At 46.8% G+C, this 12,500-nt stretch overlaps 1 protein-coding gene across 7 annotated transcripts in view; it reads right to left on the reverse strand.

Moving 5' to 3' along the window:
* The window catches only part of LOC137417945 (uncharacterized), a 168,028-nt gene that overhangs the window by 119,975 nt on the left and 35,553 nt on the right, over window positions 1–12,500 (reverse strand). For all 7 annotated transcript variants that reach the window (XR_013622476.1, XR_013622473.1, XR_013622472.1 and 4 more), the window contains exons 2-5: window positions 11,617–11,718; window positions 11,001–11,060; window positions 9,368–9,472; window positions 9,203–9,262 (exon numbers count right to left, since the gene is read on the reverse strand). Coding sequence is in view for 2 of the 7 variants with exons in the window: in XM_078772234.1 (XP_078628360.1) it covers window positions 9,203–9,262; window positions 9,368–9,472; window positions 11,001–11,060; window positions 11,617–11,718 (327 nt within the window). In the remaining 5 variants the exon portion in view is untranslated. The remainder of the gene's footprint in view (window positions 1–9,202; window positions 9,263–9,367; window positions 9,473–11,000; window positions 11,061–11,616; window positions 11,719–12,500) is intronic.

Here is a 12,500-nt window from a genome sequence, read left to right on the forward strand (position 1 = left end):
TCTTGCATTGCGTCGCTTTTGTCTTTTCCCTCATTGAGCAGCTAGGGTGCGATACAACCAACGTTCGGGTGGAATCGGGTGAGTTTTGTTAGGTCGCGGTTTTAAACCACCGCTCGGTCTATAACATCCAAACCACGATCTATAACAATTGGTGTCTGGGAGTGGGATTCGGGGCCCGAACCAAATTTTTAAAACATCTAGAAAAAAAATTTTGGTCAAAATTACGAGCTGCCGAAATTGGTTTTTTTTTTAAGCAAAACCCGAATTTTGAAATCGCGCCATGGCTGTTCAAGGCGACGGGATGCCGGTGGGAGAGATAGAGGGGTTAGAATCGACCCAGGACTTAGAAAAAAAAATGGTGGAGGAGAGTAAAGAAGGTGTGGTTGAGGGTGTATCAGGTGCACAAAATGGCGGCCTCGCGCACGTGGTTGAGGGGGCAGCTGCGGCCGCACCCTTTGTACTACCAACGGTGGTCCAAATGCAAGCCTTCATGGCGCAATTCGCCGAGATGCTGAGAATAAACGGGGAGAAATTGAGTAATAAAATGGATGCTCAGGGTGAGCGAATGGAACAAATGGGGAACCGGATGGATGCTCAGAGTGAGCAATTGGGGGTAATGGGGAACCGGATGGAGGCTCATAGTGAGAAAATCGAAGCAACAATAAACGGAATGAGGGCCGATAGGAAGGAAAGGGAGCAGAGGGACAGAGACCGCAAGTTGGGCGAAAGGGTCCCAGGGGTGCACAAGGAAGTAACGCGGGTCGAAAAGCGCTGGTTGAGCGAAGCGGAGGAAAGCACGGGTACAATGACGGGGGTAGAAATCGCGACACGGGGTTTTGAAAAGCCGGCGACCGATGAGGTAGAGGGAATTTTATTAAAGCCAACGGTCGCCGAGGAGAATAAAGAAAAAGCAGAAGTGGGCATTGAAATTGAAGAGATGACGGAGGTAGCCCGGGAATTGCAGGGAGAAATGGATAATGTACAAAGTCTGTGTTCAAATCATGATGAGATGCTCACTAACCAAATAAAAAGTTTGCAGGTGGCAAAGGAGGTGCGACGAGGTACGGAGGTGAGTGGCAATGTACATGATGTGAGGGGAGATTCAGTCGGCTTGGGGATTGGTTTGGATCCGGGTGTTCGTGAAAGGCCGTTGGTGAGGTGTGTGACAGGACAGGTGTGCGAAAAAAGAGGTGTGCGAGAATGTCCGACCATGGGGTGTGTGAGGAAAAAGTGCACGCCGAGGAGTGAGTGTGCCGTCAAGAGTGAGTTGGTCGAAGCGCGTGTGCGAGGGAGCACAGGGAAGCGCGGTGTGGTGAGTGTTACGGAGGAAGTAACGAAAAAGTGTGCGCGGGAGGATGCGCGAGAAAGGTGTGTAACGGACGGGTGCATGGGGAAAGCGCATGCTGTCAAGAGTAAGGGAGAATGCATGCCTGAGGTGAGTGTTACGGAGGAAGTAACGAAGAAGTGTGCGCGGGAGGATGCGCGAGAAAGGTGTGTAACGGACGGGTGCATGGGGAAAGCGCATGCTGTCAAGAGTAAGGGAGAATGCATGCCTGTGGTGAGTGTTACGGAGGAAGTAACGAAGAAGTGTGCGCGGGAGGATGCGCGAGAAAGGTGTGTAACGGACGGGTGCATGGGGAAAGCGCATGCTGTCAAGAGTAAGGGTGAGTGCGCGACCGAGAGTGGAGGTGAGAGTAGTGAGAGTGAAACGGAGCGTGAGTTGGTTGTGGCAGGTGAGCGAGGATGTACACCTGGAATAGAAGGATGCACAACTGGAATGGTAGAGCGTGAGTGGGAATGCACGCTGGAATTGGTAGTGAGACACGTGGTTGGGTGTGCGGGTGAGAGCACACCTGTGATTGTCACAAAGGAGGTGACCGAGAAAGGGGCGCGAAGAGGTGTATTGGTGAGGTGTGCGAGCGACGAGTGTGTGCCAAGGTGTTCGGTGGTCAGGTGTGTGACCAAGTCGGTGAGCGGAATGAGTGTACCGAGGTGTGTTAGAGAAGGTACGACCAAGAGCGTGGAAACGGCTGCATGTATGAGCACGAAAGGGGTAGCGTATGCTTGTAAGCATCCAGGTGAGGCGTCGACGATAACCGGGTTAAAGGTTAGAACGACTTATAGCCGACTCGGGCCCTCGGTGCGTGCCGGGCTTCGCGTGCCGCGAGAACCGGCGGGGATCCGAACCACGGCGGTTTCGAAAGAACCGCCGTGCGCGATCCACGCTGGGCCTCGCGTGGAACGGCCGCGGCCGGGCTCCACTAGGCGGAGCGGGCAGCTGGATAGGAAGGGTCGTTATGGCGACCACGTTTTGTTGAGACGTGCCGGCAGGTCGAGATCGGGACATTGGATGGCCCCACGCCGAGGTGATGCGTGGGATCTCGGCCCGGGTAAGCCCCCGCCCATGCCCCGAATGCGGGACGCATCCAGCCGCCAGCACAAAGGAATTCGCGTTCATTGCTCGGCTGTACGAAGCCGGGCTGTAGATGTGAATTGGCGCACCGAGAGGATGTAATAAGTAGACGGGTAATGGTGATAGTGATAGTGATTTAAAACGAAATTTAGAAAAGTGAATAGAATTGGCAGTAAATGGAAAATTTTTGAATTGTTGGATTTGGACGAGCGAAATTGGTAGTGAGAGACCCCCGATGTGGTGGGATGGCAAATCCACCATCCCTCACAAGGTGGGGGCAAAGGAGCAATAGCTTATGGGGTGTATGGCAGTGAAAACTAGCCCGGGTGGGTTAGGTTATAGTGTAGGGATCTAGCGAAGATGACCTTAGGTAACGTTAAGTTTAGTTAGTGATTGATACCTGTAGTGGGGACGCAGGTAGTTTAGTGTGGATGATAATGACGTGGGAGCGCAATAGTTTAAAGGGACGACTGGGAAGCGCAAGTTTCAGAGGGGAGTAGTTAGCTGAGATGATGCCGTGCGTGTGAGGATTGAACAGGTGAGAATGGAACAGGTGTGATTGCACAGGTGTGCAACTGAACAGGTGTGTGGAGCAGTGTATGAGTGAGTGATGGTGATGTGTGTTGCGTTGACCAACTGGTCCAGAAAGAGGAGGAGGGTGCAGGTGGCACCAGGTGAGATTGCACAGGTGTGCAACGACAGGTGAATGAAAGACAGGTGTATGGAATAAATGGTATGGAGTAGTGGAATGGATGGTCGTGGAGTGAGAATGGTGGAAATTGTGGAGTGGAGTGGATGGTGCGAAGGTGTGAATGGGGGAAGAGTGGACCCCCATCACGGATACCCGGGGCGGGTAGTGTAAGTGTTAGGTAGAGGGTACAGGTAAATTGTGGTTTGGATATTGGCATCTGTGGTGCGAGGTGAAAGAATGGTATTTGGATGGGTGCATTAGTGTTGTGGAAATGGCTGGGTGTGTAGCCTGTTAGTGTGTGTAGTTGGTTTGGGCACTCCACCACTGTAAGGATGTCGGCCAGGTGAGGCCGCAGGTGGGCTCTGGGAGCCGGTAGTAGTTGTGTGAATGGGGCCCGAGGATCCGGAGGACGGACCCGGGTAGCCCAGTGCCAGAGGGCACCATGGGGTGACAGAGCCAGGAGAGGGGCTGCCCCCAGTTAGATAGGTTAGGGTGAGGAGCTAGGTAAGCTCGGGTGGCAACTACAGTGGTGGAGGTGTGCAGGTGGGTAGACCTGTTGGGAGAGCTACACGTCGCGGCCCAGAAATTGTGCGAGGGCACCGGGAGATGAATCGGGGGAGTGAGACCCCAAATTGAGAAGCACCACAGTTTGGTCAATGGGGATTGGTCGTTAGAACCCATAGAGTAAGAGGGCCAATGGTTTGGCCGAAGAAAGACCCCGGGTAGTGTAAAGTGTGTTAAAGTCATTTAGGAAATAGTTAGGATGAAGGATCTCCTCGCACCATCTGCATCCACTCACCTGAGGTGACAGGTACTCCACACCATGCCATGTTTTGATTATTTTTTATGATGCAAATGTTTGGAATGTGAGACGCATCATGACGTGGGTGTGACATTGTGCTTTGATGTTCCATCTCTGCCTCCTTATGAGGATTGATGATGAATTGATGATGGCAAATTTTGAAGTAGAGGGATTGTGGAGACGAATTTGATATAGGGGAAATATGGGGAAGACGTGACAGTAGTGACGAATTGGTAATGTGTAGGTTTTGTACATATGGGGTAAGGGCAAGGGTGGGCTAGGTAACAGGGGGGTGACGTACGGTAGGGACGAGCTTTCTCACTTCGCCCTCCGTACGCATTTCGCCTTGCATTGCCTTTTTGATGTGTACCCTTGAGACCTTACCCCTCGCTCATCTGTCTTGTCCCCCCTTTTTTTGTCTCCCACATGAGGACCTGAGCGCCGTTGGGCGCCGAGGGGAGCGTGCGTGGGTCGGCCATTGTGCGCCCGAAATTCCCAGAACCAGCTGTCTGCATCGATGCACCACATTATGGACCACATGTCAGTGGCCGAGCACCACTTATGGACCCCATGGGTTGGGGCATGGCCCCTCTGCTGGAACCGGCCATGAGGGCCCGAAATCTTGCTGGCGGACCTTGGCCACAGGGCACCAATGCCCCACAGGTGAACCATACACATAGTCGGCCTGGTGGGCCATAAATAAATAAAAAGGACACATTGGGTGCAAGTTTTATTGAAAATAGGCCGCCAGTAAGCAAAGCAAAGAAAATGACAACAACTGGAAGAAATAATGATAACCAGCAGAGGGAGCCGAAGAGCAAGAGACACCTGCAGGGTTGGGTTTGTTGGTTTTATTTTATTCATTGAACAATGGGGACTGCACCGATTGGTGCTTGGGTGTGTATTGGTGCGTTTTTGGGTGCTTTAATGGTGCATTGATGCAGAGCAGACTGTCCTCCCCCCAGAAAGAACAATTACAGGTCCTGGGTTAGTTTTGTAAATAAAAGCAGAGTCATTGTAAATAATGCTCCCCACCGTCAGTGTATAGTTTGAAGACCATTCCGCAATTCGGTTAACTGTGGGCGAAAGTCTGTTAGGCAGGGTGCAATGGAGCAGCGGGACACATTTATTTATGTTTAAACTGTCGCACTCAGGGTCAGGTTAAAAATAGAGGGAACTACACCTACGTGTCACGCTAAAGCTAAAAGTTGTAGGCCCGGGACGTGCCTAAGAGGAGGAGAGTGCAGTGTTGTGGATATGAGGACTGTATATATTTTTTTTTTATTGTGTGCTGTATGATTATTATTATTGTTGTTGTGCTGTGCCTCCTGCCTCCGGAGCTGTGTAAGATCAAAAGGGCGTCCCATAGTCCACAAGCATACACGTCAGCCAATCATAGGATATTCATGTTCGATAGTTATATCTTATTCTGTGTTTTAAGATAAGGCTGTGTCTCCCATTAATTGAAATACTCCATTGCACCAGTGAGAGAGAATAGATCCCCTTCCATTCCCATCCCCAAAAATCCCCATTTCCTTCACATCCCCCCTTTCGTGATTGCCGACCCTCGATTGCCATATTACATCCCCTCTCGTCATTGCTGAGCCTCGATTCCCAATCACCTCCCCTCCAATAACCGCCATTGACCACGAGGCTCGAGTCAGGGAAGAAAGGCGTGTCTCCACCTCGTCAGAGGAGGGGTGGGGCGCGCCCGCCCGTCGTCGTCCGGGGCGGAGCCCGAGGGTCGTGCGACCAGCCAGGGCCGAGGTGAGCGCCCCGATGGGCGTGTCCAAAGCGCCGGGGGCGTGATCGCTGGGGGGCGCTATAAAAGGGCGCAACCGGAAGTGGAGGGGGAGAAAAAGAAAGAGAGATGCACTCTGGGTTGGAAAAAGAAGGGTTGTGAAGAGAGGAGGAGTTGGTTGCAAGGAGTTGGTCACAGTCGGTTGCCAGAGAGAGGAGTCGGTGGTGAGAAGTGAGAGAAGCAAGAAAGAGTTGAGGGTTGAGGGTTGAGGGACCAGACCAGTGAGATAAGTTCTGGGAACGCAGCGGACGGAGGCCGCCGCAGCAGCGACACCCGGCAGCCGCCAAAGGGGGCCTGAACGGCGGTTCGGAGCAGGGCCGAAACGGAACGGCGGCTGCTGAAAGCGCCGGTTGTGCTGCAAGACCCCCCCCTTGGACCTTTCCTCTCCCGCCAGCCATCCACCTTCTGCCATCCCTGGCATTCCCCGTGTGAGTCGTCTTTGTTTGTTCTGTCCTGGGTAATAAGTTAAGTCTGTAGATAAGCTAAATTTGCACTGTGTCACCTGCGTCTTGTACTTGTAAATAAACTGAATTGCTTTTTGTTGCTTGTGTGTAAATAGTAGGAATAAATGTGGTAGTATTTCAAACCTTTTTTTGTCTCCGTTTTCCTCTTGCATTGCGTCGCTTTTGTCTTTTCCCTCATTGAGCAGCTAGGGTGCGATACAACCAACGTTCGGGTGGAATCGGGTGAGTTTTGTTAGGTCGCGGTTTTAAACCACCGCTCGGTCTATAACATCCAAACCGCGATCTATAACAATATATACATAAATATATACATAAATATATACATACATATATATATATATATATATATATATATATATATATATATATATATATATATATATATACATAAATATATATACATAAATATATATATATACATAAATATATATATATATACATAAATATATATATATACATGAATATATATATGCATAAATATATACACGTGTATATATATATATATTCATAAATATATACACGTGTATATATATATATATATTCATAAATATATGCATATATATGTATATATGTACAGTCATGGTCAAAAATATTGGCACTCTTGCACCTTTATAAAATAATGCACCATTTCTTCCAGAAAATTGTTGAAATTTAAAAAATGTTTTGGTATCCACATATGTATTTCTTTGGTTTGCAGTGGAACAAAACAAAAAAAGCTCAAGAAACTACTAAATCTTAGCTTATTCCACACAGAAATCCTGAAATGGCCCAAACAATATTATTGGCATCTTTTAGAAGTTGTTAGAAATAATTAAATTTAAAGCAGTTGATTCTCGTTTACTTTGAAATTGAACTCATCTGTGGAGAGTTGCAAGTGCCTGCAATATAAACATGGAGGCAATACCCCGGGCACTCACGTGGTAGAATAAACAGTACACTGCACTGACTAAACATACCTTTTTTGGGGGCAACCCCTTCTCCCAACCTCCCAACCCCCCAACCACACCCCACCCCCCCCCCCCCCACCCCCAGAGATGCCCAAAATGGGGCAGATTTTTTTCAATGCCATGACCAAACTTTGGTACAGCATGGGTGCTGAAGGTTGTGGTCAAGTTTCATCACAATTGTGTGTGTAGTTTCTGAGAAGAAAGAAAATACCTATTTTCTATTTTGGGGGGCCACCTCCATAGACCCCCAAATGGGCAGATTTATTTTTAATGCCGTGAACAAACTTTGGTGCAGCATGGGTGGTGAAGGTTGTGGTCAAGTTTCATCAAAATGTTGTGTAATTCATGAGGAAAAATCAAAATCCTATTTTGGGGTGGTCAAACCTGGATCCACTTTGACACCGGTAAGCCCGCTTAGACCCCGATTTTTTAAATACCTTGAACAAACTTAAGTCACAACACAACAAATATAATTTGTGCCAAATTTGGTTGCAATCCGATCAGCGGTTTCAGAGAAGTTTTAAGTGTTTACAGACTGACGAACGGACAACGCGCCATCGCATAAGCTCCCCTGAACTTTGTTCCAAGTGAGCTAAAAACCACTCATTCAACCAGTTTGAACAGAGAAAAGGAGTCATTCTGCTGTTTTGTGTCACTGTGCGTACCACAATACGCATGAAGAAAAGAAAGAAAAACCAGAGAATTGTCTGATGAGATCAGACACAAGATTGTAGCCAAGCATGGACAATCTCAAGGCTATCCTATTACCTATCCTGCCCCCCCCCCCCCCCCCCAGGCACTCTCCCTCCCACACATCTCCCGATGTCCCTGCCCTCAAATGTTGTGTTTGTGTGCTTCCTCCCCTTCTCTCCCCATCTTGTTGACCGCTCCCCTTTTTATATACTTTGTTTGCTTGTTTGTTTGATTTGTTTGTTTGATAAATGTTAGCTCTTTCACGAGCCTCGACTCTATATACAAAAAAAAAAAAGAAAAAGCTACAAGCCCATCTCCAAAGACCTTGATGCTATCACCACACACAATGCTATCAGGAAGTGGAAAGCCCTTGGCACTGTAGCCAACTTCCCTGGACGTGGCCGCCAGAGAATACTTGATCGAAGATTGCAGCGAATTATTGTTTGAATGGTGGAGAATGCACCTCGATCAACTGCCAAACAGATTGAAGCTGACCTTCAGACACAAGGTACGACCGTTTCAAATCGCACCATCCGCTACCAACTCAATGAAAGGAGTCCTCATGGTGGGAGACCCAGGAAGACCCCACTGCTGAGAGAGAGAGACATAAAGCCCAACTGTAGTTTTCCAAAACACACCTGAACAAGCCAAAATCCTTCTGGGAGAATGTCCTGTGGATAGATGAGACCAAATTAGAGCTTTTTAGTAAAGCACATCATCTCTATGTTTACAGAAAACAAAATGAAGCCTTCAAAGGAAAGAACACGTTCCCTGCAGTCAAACACGGAGGAGGTTCACTATGATGTTTTGGGGTTGCTGTGCTCCCTCTGGCACTGGGTGCCTTGAATGTGTGCATGGCATCATGAAATCAGGAGATTACCAAGGCATTGTGGAGTGCAATGTTCAATCCAATGTCAGAAAGCTGGGTCTCCGTCAAAGGTCATGGTATTCCGTGTATCACATCCCTCTCTTCACATTTATCATGATGCTTGTCATTTGCACTTCTCGATGGACATTCTTACAACCTTAAACTTCATCTTCTTTTTCAGATACCTCACCCTTATTTTGGAGTCTGGCTGTGGCAACAGGTGTGGCACCAGGTTTTCACAAATCGGATGACCAATGGTTTTGTTGACTGGCAGGAATTTGTCATTTGTTCAGGGTACCGGCAATAATGTCAACTCTTCCCAAGAGACATGTCAAACCAGGTTCAACAACTCGGTGGAATCCCTCAGTCCTGAAACCTCCAAACAATGGTACAGAAAATATTTAAATCACAAAATGTTATCGAAATACAACAGGGAGAGCTTGAATTCCCTTAAAGGAAACCATTTCTATTGCAAGCACGTTTCATATCAGGTCATTCCAAAGGAATATTTTCTCTTACTTACACGTCATGTGCAATGTCACCACGACACTTGTTCTTCTTATCGTGTGTGGTAAACTTTTGCCTAGGTTGAAAAGGATTGAAAAGTCAGTTTATTGCACATTTTTTGCGGTAGATATATCCAAAAACAAGTTTAAAAAGGCAAGAGGAGGAAAATAAAATTATTCACTTCAGACGCTTCCAACAACTGCTTTTCTTGGTCTTCGATGAAAAAGACTTGTTCACCTTTGGTTCCCTGCGATCAGCCTTTGGTTCCTCTTGACTCTCTGCAGACCTGCACAAAATCACAAACTGGTCAAACAAGTGGAACATGTCTTTCAATCCTGACAAATCTCACACTCTCACGATGTCTCTCTGAAAAGTCCGTCTGGATAACCCTCCCATCTACTTTCTCAACAATCCTCTCCAAGAAGTTCTGTCACTCAAGCTTTTGGGTCTCACTATCTGCCATGATCTTTCCTGGGAAAACCACATTTCCAAGTTGGCCTCCAAAGCGATTCACCAACTGGGCATCCTCCATCGTGTGAAGTCCTTTCTGGGCGCACCTGAGCTCTTCGCCACATACAAGGCTTTCATCCGCAGCTCAATGGAATAGTGCTCTCCCCTCTGGGCTGGTGCTCCTGCTGACCACCTAGCTCAACTTCATGCGATTGAAACCAAAGCATTCAGAATCATTGGAATCTCCAACAATGAAGCTGATTCTGAGGGCCTTTCTCTCTCTCACCGCAGGCAGGTAGGTCGTCCTTCCATCTTCTACACTCTACAGACTCCTCTCCAGCCTTGCTCCCCTGCCTCTGTCTGTGCTTTGTCTCCAAAATATTCCTGCAGGTCGCACAAGATCTGCCAGCAACCCTCTTCTGGTGAAAATGCCAAAATCAAGACTCTCTGCTCACCTTCACTCTTTGATTCCTCTTTTCTCCCACCTCTGGGACAAACTCCCACACTCTCTTCAATCCCTCTCCTCACTCCAGGTCTTTACAATAGCTGTTCACCACCATCTCTCATCTTCCCCCATCCAAAAGCTTACTCTTTTCTGCCCCCATTGAAACAACCCAAGTCCGCCTCTTTCAATCCCCAAGTGTTCATTTTGCTTTATACCGTGTACCCCTCCCTCCTCCCCAACCATCCCCCTTCCACAGATCTACCGACATCCTTGTTCTCTTCTGTTGTTGTGCTTGTGTGCTTTCCTCTCCCTCCCCCTCTTGTCTTCCGAGCCCTTCATTGTATGTTTTATGTGTATGTGCATGTTTTCATGTTCAACGTGTTCGCTCTTCCACGAGTCTCTATTCTCTATGCAAAAAAACAAACAAAAAAAAACTGTCAGAAAGCTGGGTCTAGGTCAAAGGTCATGGTATTCCGTGTATTACATCCCTCTCCTCAGATCAGGTACTTCCTGACGCTTGTCATTTGCACTTCTCGATGGACATTCTTTCAACCATAAACTTCACCTTCTTCTTCAGATAACTCTCCCTTATTTTGGAGTCTGGCTGTGGTAACAGGTGTGGCACCAGGTTTTCACCAATCGGTTGACCAATCGTTTTGTTTACTGGCAAGAATTTGTCATTTGTTCAGGGTACCGGCGATAATTTGTCAACTCTACAAGAGACATGTCAACCAAGGATAAACAACTCAGTGGAATCTCTCAGGCCTGAAACCCCCAAACAATGGCACAGAAAATATTTAAAGAGCAAAATGTGATCTAGATACGACAGGGAGAGCTTGAATTTCCTTAAAGGAAACCATTTCTATTGTGAGCACGTTTCGTGTTAGGTCATTCCAAAGGGATATTTTCTCTTACTTACACGTCATGTGGAATGTCACCACGACACTTTTTCTTCTTATCGTGTGTGGTAAACTTTTGCCTGGGTTGAAAAGGATTGAAATGTTAGCTTAATGAACAGGATTAAATAATTAAATAGACATATGTGGGAAAATTACATTTTCAGACCGGAAATGGAAACCAGGTCCTCTGAAAAACCGTACCAGTGCTCTGCCATCTGAACTATCTGGGCAACCCTGACCATGCATGCAATTTTCCCACATATGATTGCCACTCTCATTCCGTCAATGCTTCCGGGGCACTCGCTGCCAACCATGGGAGCACCAACGGCTTGAACATGAGGGTCTTCCTCCATATATGGTGTTTATAATAGCGGACATGGATTTGTCCCCCCCATTGGAGGAAGACCCTCACGTGTTCAGGCCATTGGTGCTCCCATGCTTAGTCAGGGTTGCCAAGATAGTTCAGATGGCAGAGCACTGGTGCAGTTTTCCAGAAGATCTTGGTTCGATTCCCAGTCTCGGCATGTCATTTTCCCACACATATCCATTCAAATGTTAACGTCTTGTACATTTGTTGCAGTGGACATATCCCAAAAAAGTTTAAAAAGTGAAGAGGAGGAAAATAAAATTATTTACTTCAAACGCTTCCAAACATTCGGTTTCTTCGTTGTAATTGACGGCAAAGAATGGTTCACGCCGTCATCATCTGAACAAGTAGATTTGTTCATGGTTGGTTCCCTGAAAAAGAACACAACCCTTAAATCCATAACCAAGTGCAAATGTGCAAAACCAGATATATATATATATATATATATATATATATATATATATATATATATATATATATATATATATATATATATATATATATATATATATATATGTAATCTGGTTCTCCAACCTAATGAGCGGACAACATGACGTCATCGCCATGCACGTCCGCCTTGCCTGCAAAGTTCCAGAGGAACCATCTAGCAGTGCGTCATTACGGATTATAAATACAGATACTGTCACAAGTGCATGCAAAACTCACAGTTACCGACCTGGTTTCGCCCTTGTTGGGGCTTCATCAGGGCAACGCAGTGAGGCTTTCCAGACACTTCTAACTCTGTGACCCTTTCGGTTTTTATATCAGTCACTATGCAAGGCGGACGTGCATGGCGATGACGTCATGTTGTCCGCTCATTAGGTTGGAGAACCAGATTACAGATACCATTAATTATTAGTAACTCCCAACCGCAACCAGGTCGACTCCATATGATGAGTGGATACCAGAAATAACGTTACCGCGTGGCAGGCGGTGCTTATCGCTCCCAGCAAGGTGCAGCAGCAGCTGTATGGGACACCTTGCTGGCGGTTCCCCACTGATGATATGAAGGTCGCATAGTGACTGATATATATATATATATATATATATATATATATACATATATATATATATATATATATATACATATATATATATATATATATATATATATATATATATCTCTATACATATCTATATATATACATATATA

The sequence above is a fragment of the Myxine glutinosa genome, chromosome 2, assembly GCF_964187855.1.
Source record: "Myxine glutinosa chromosome 2, kmMyxGlut1.1, whole genome shotgun sequence".
Taxonomy (NCBI): domain Eukaryota; kingdom Metazoa; phylum Chordata; class Myxini; order Myxiniformes; family Myxinidae; genus Myxine; species Myxine glutinosa.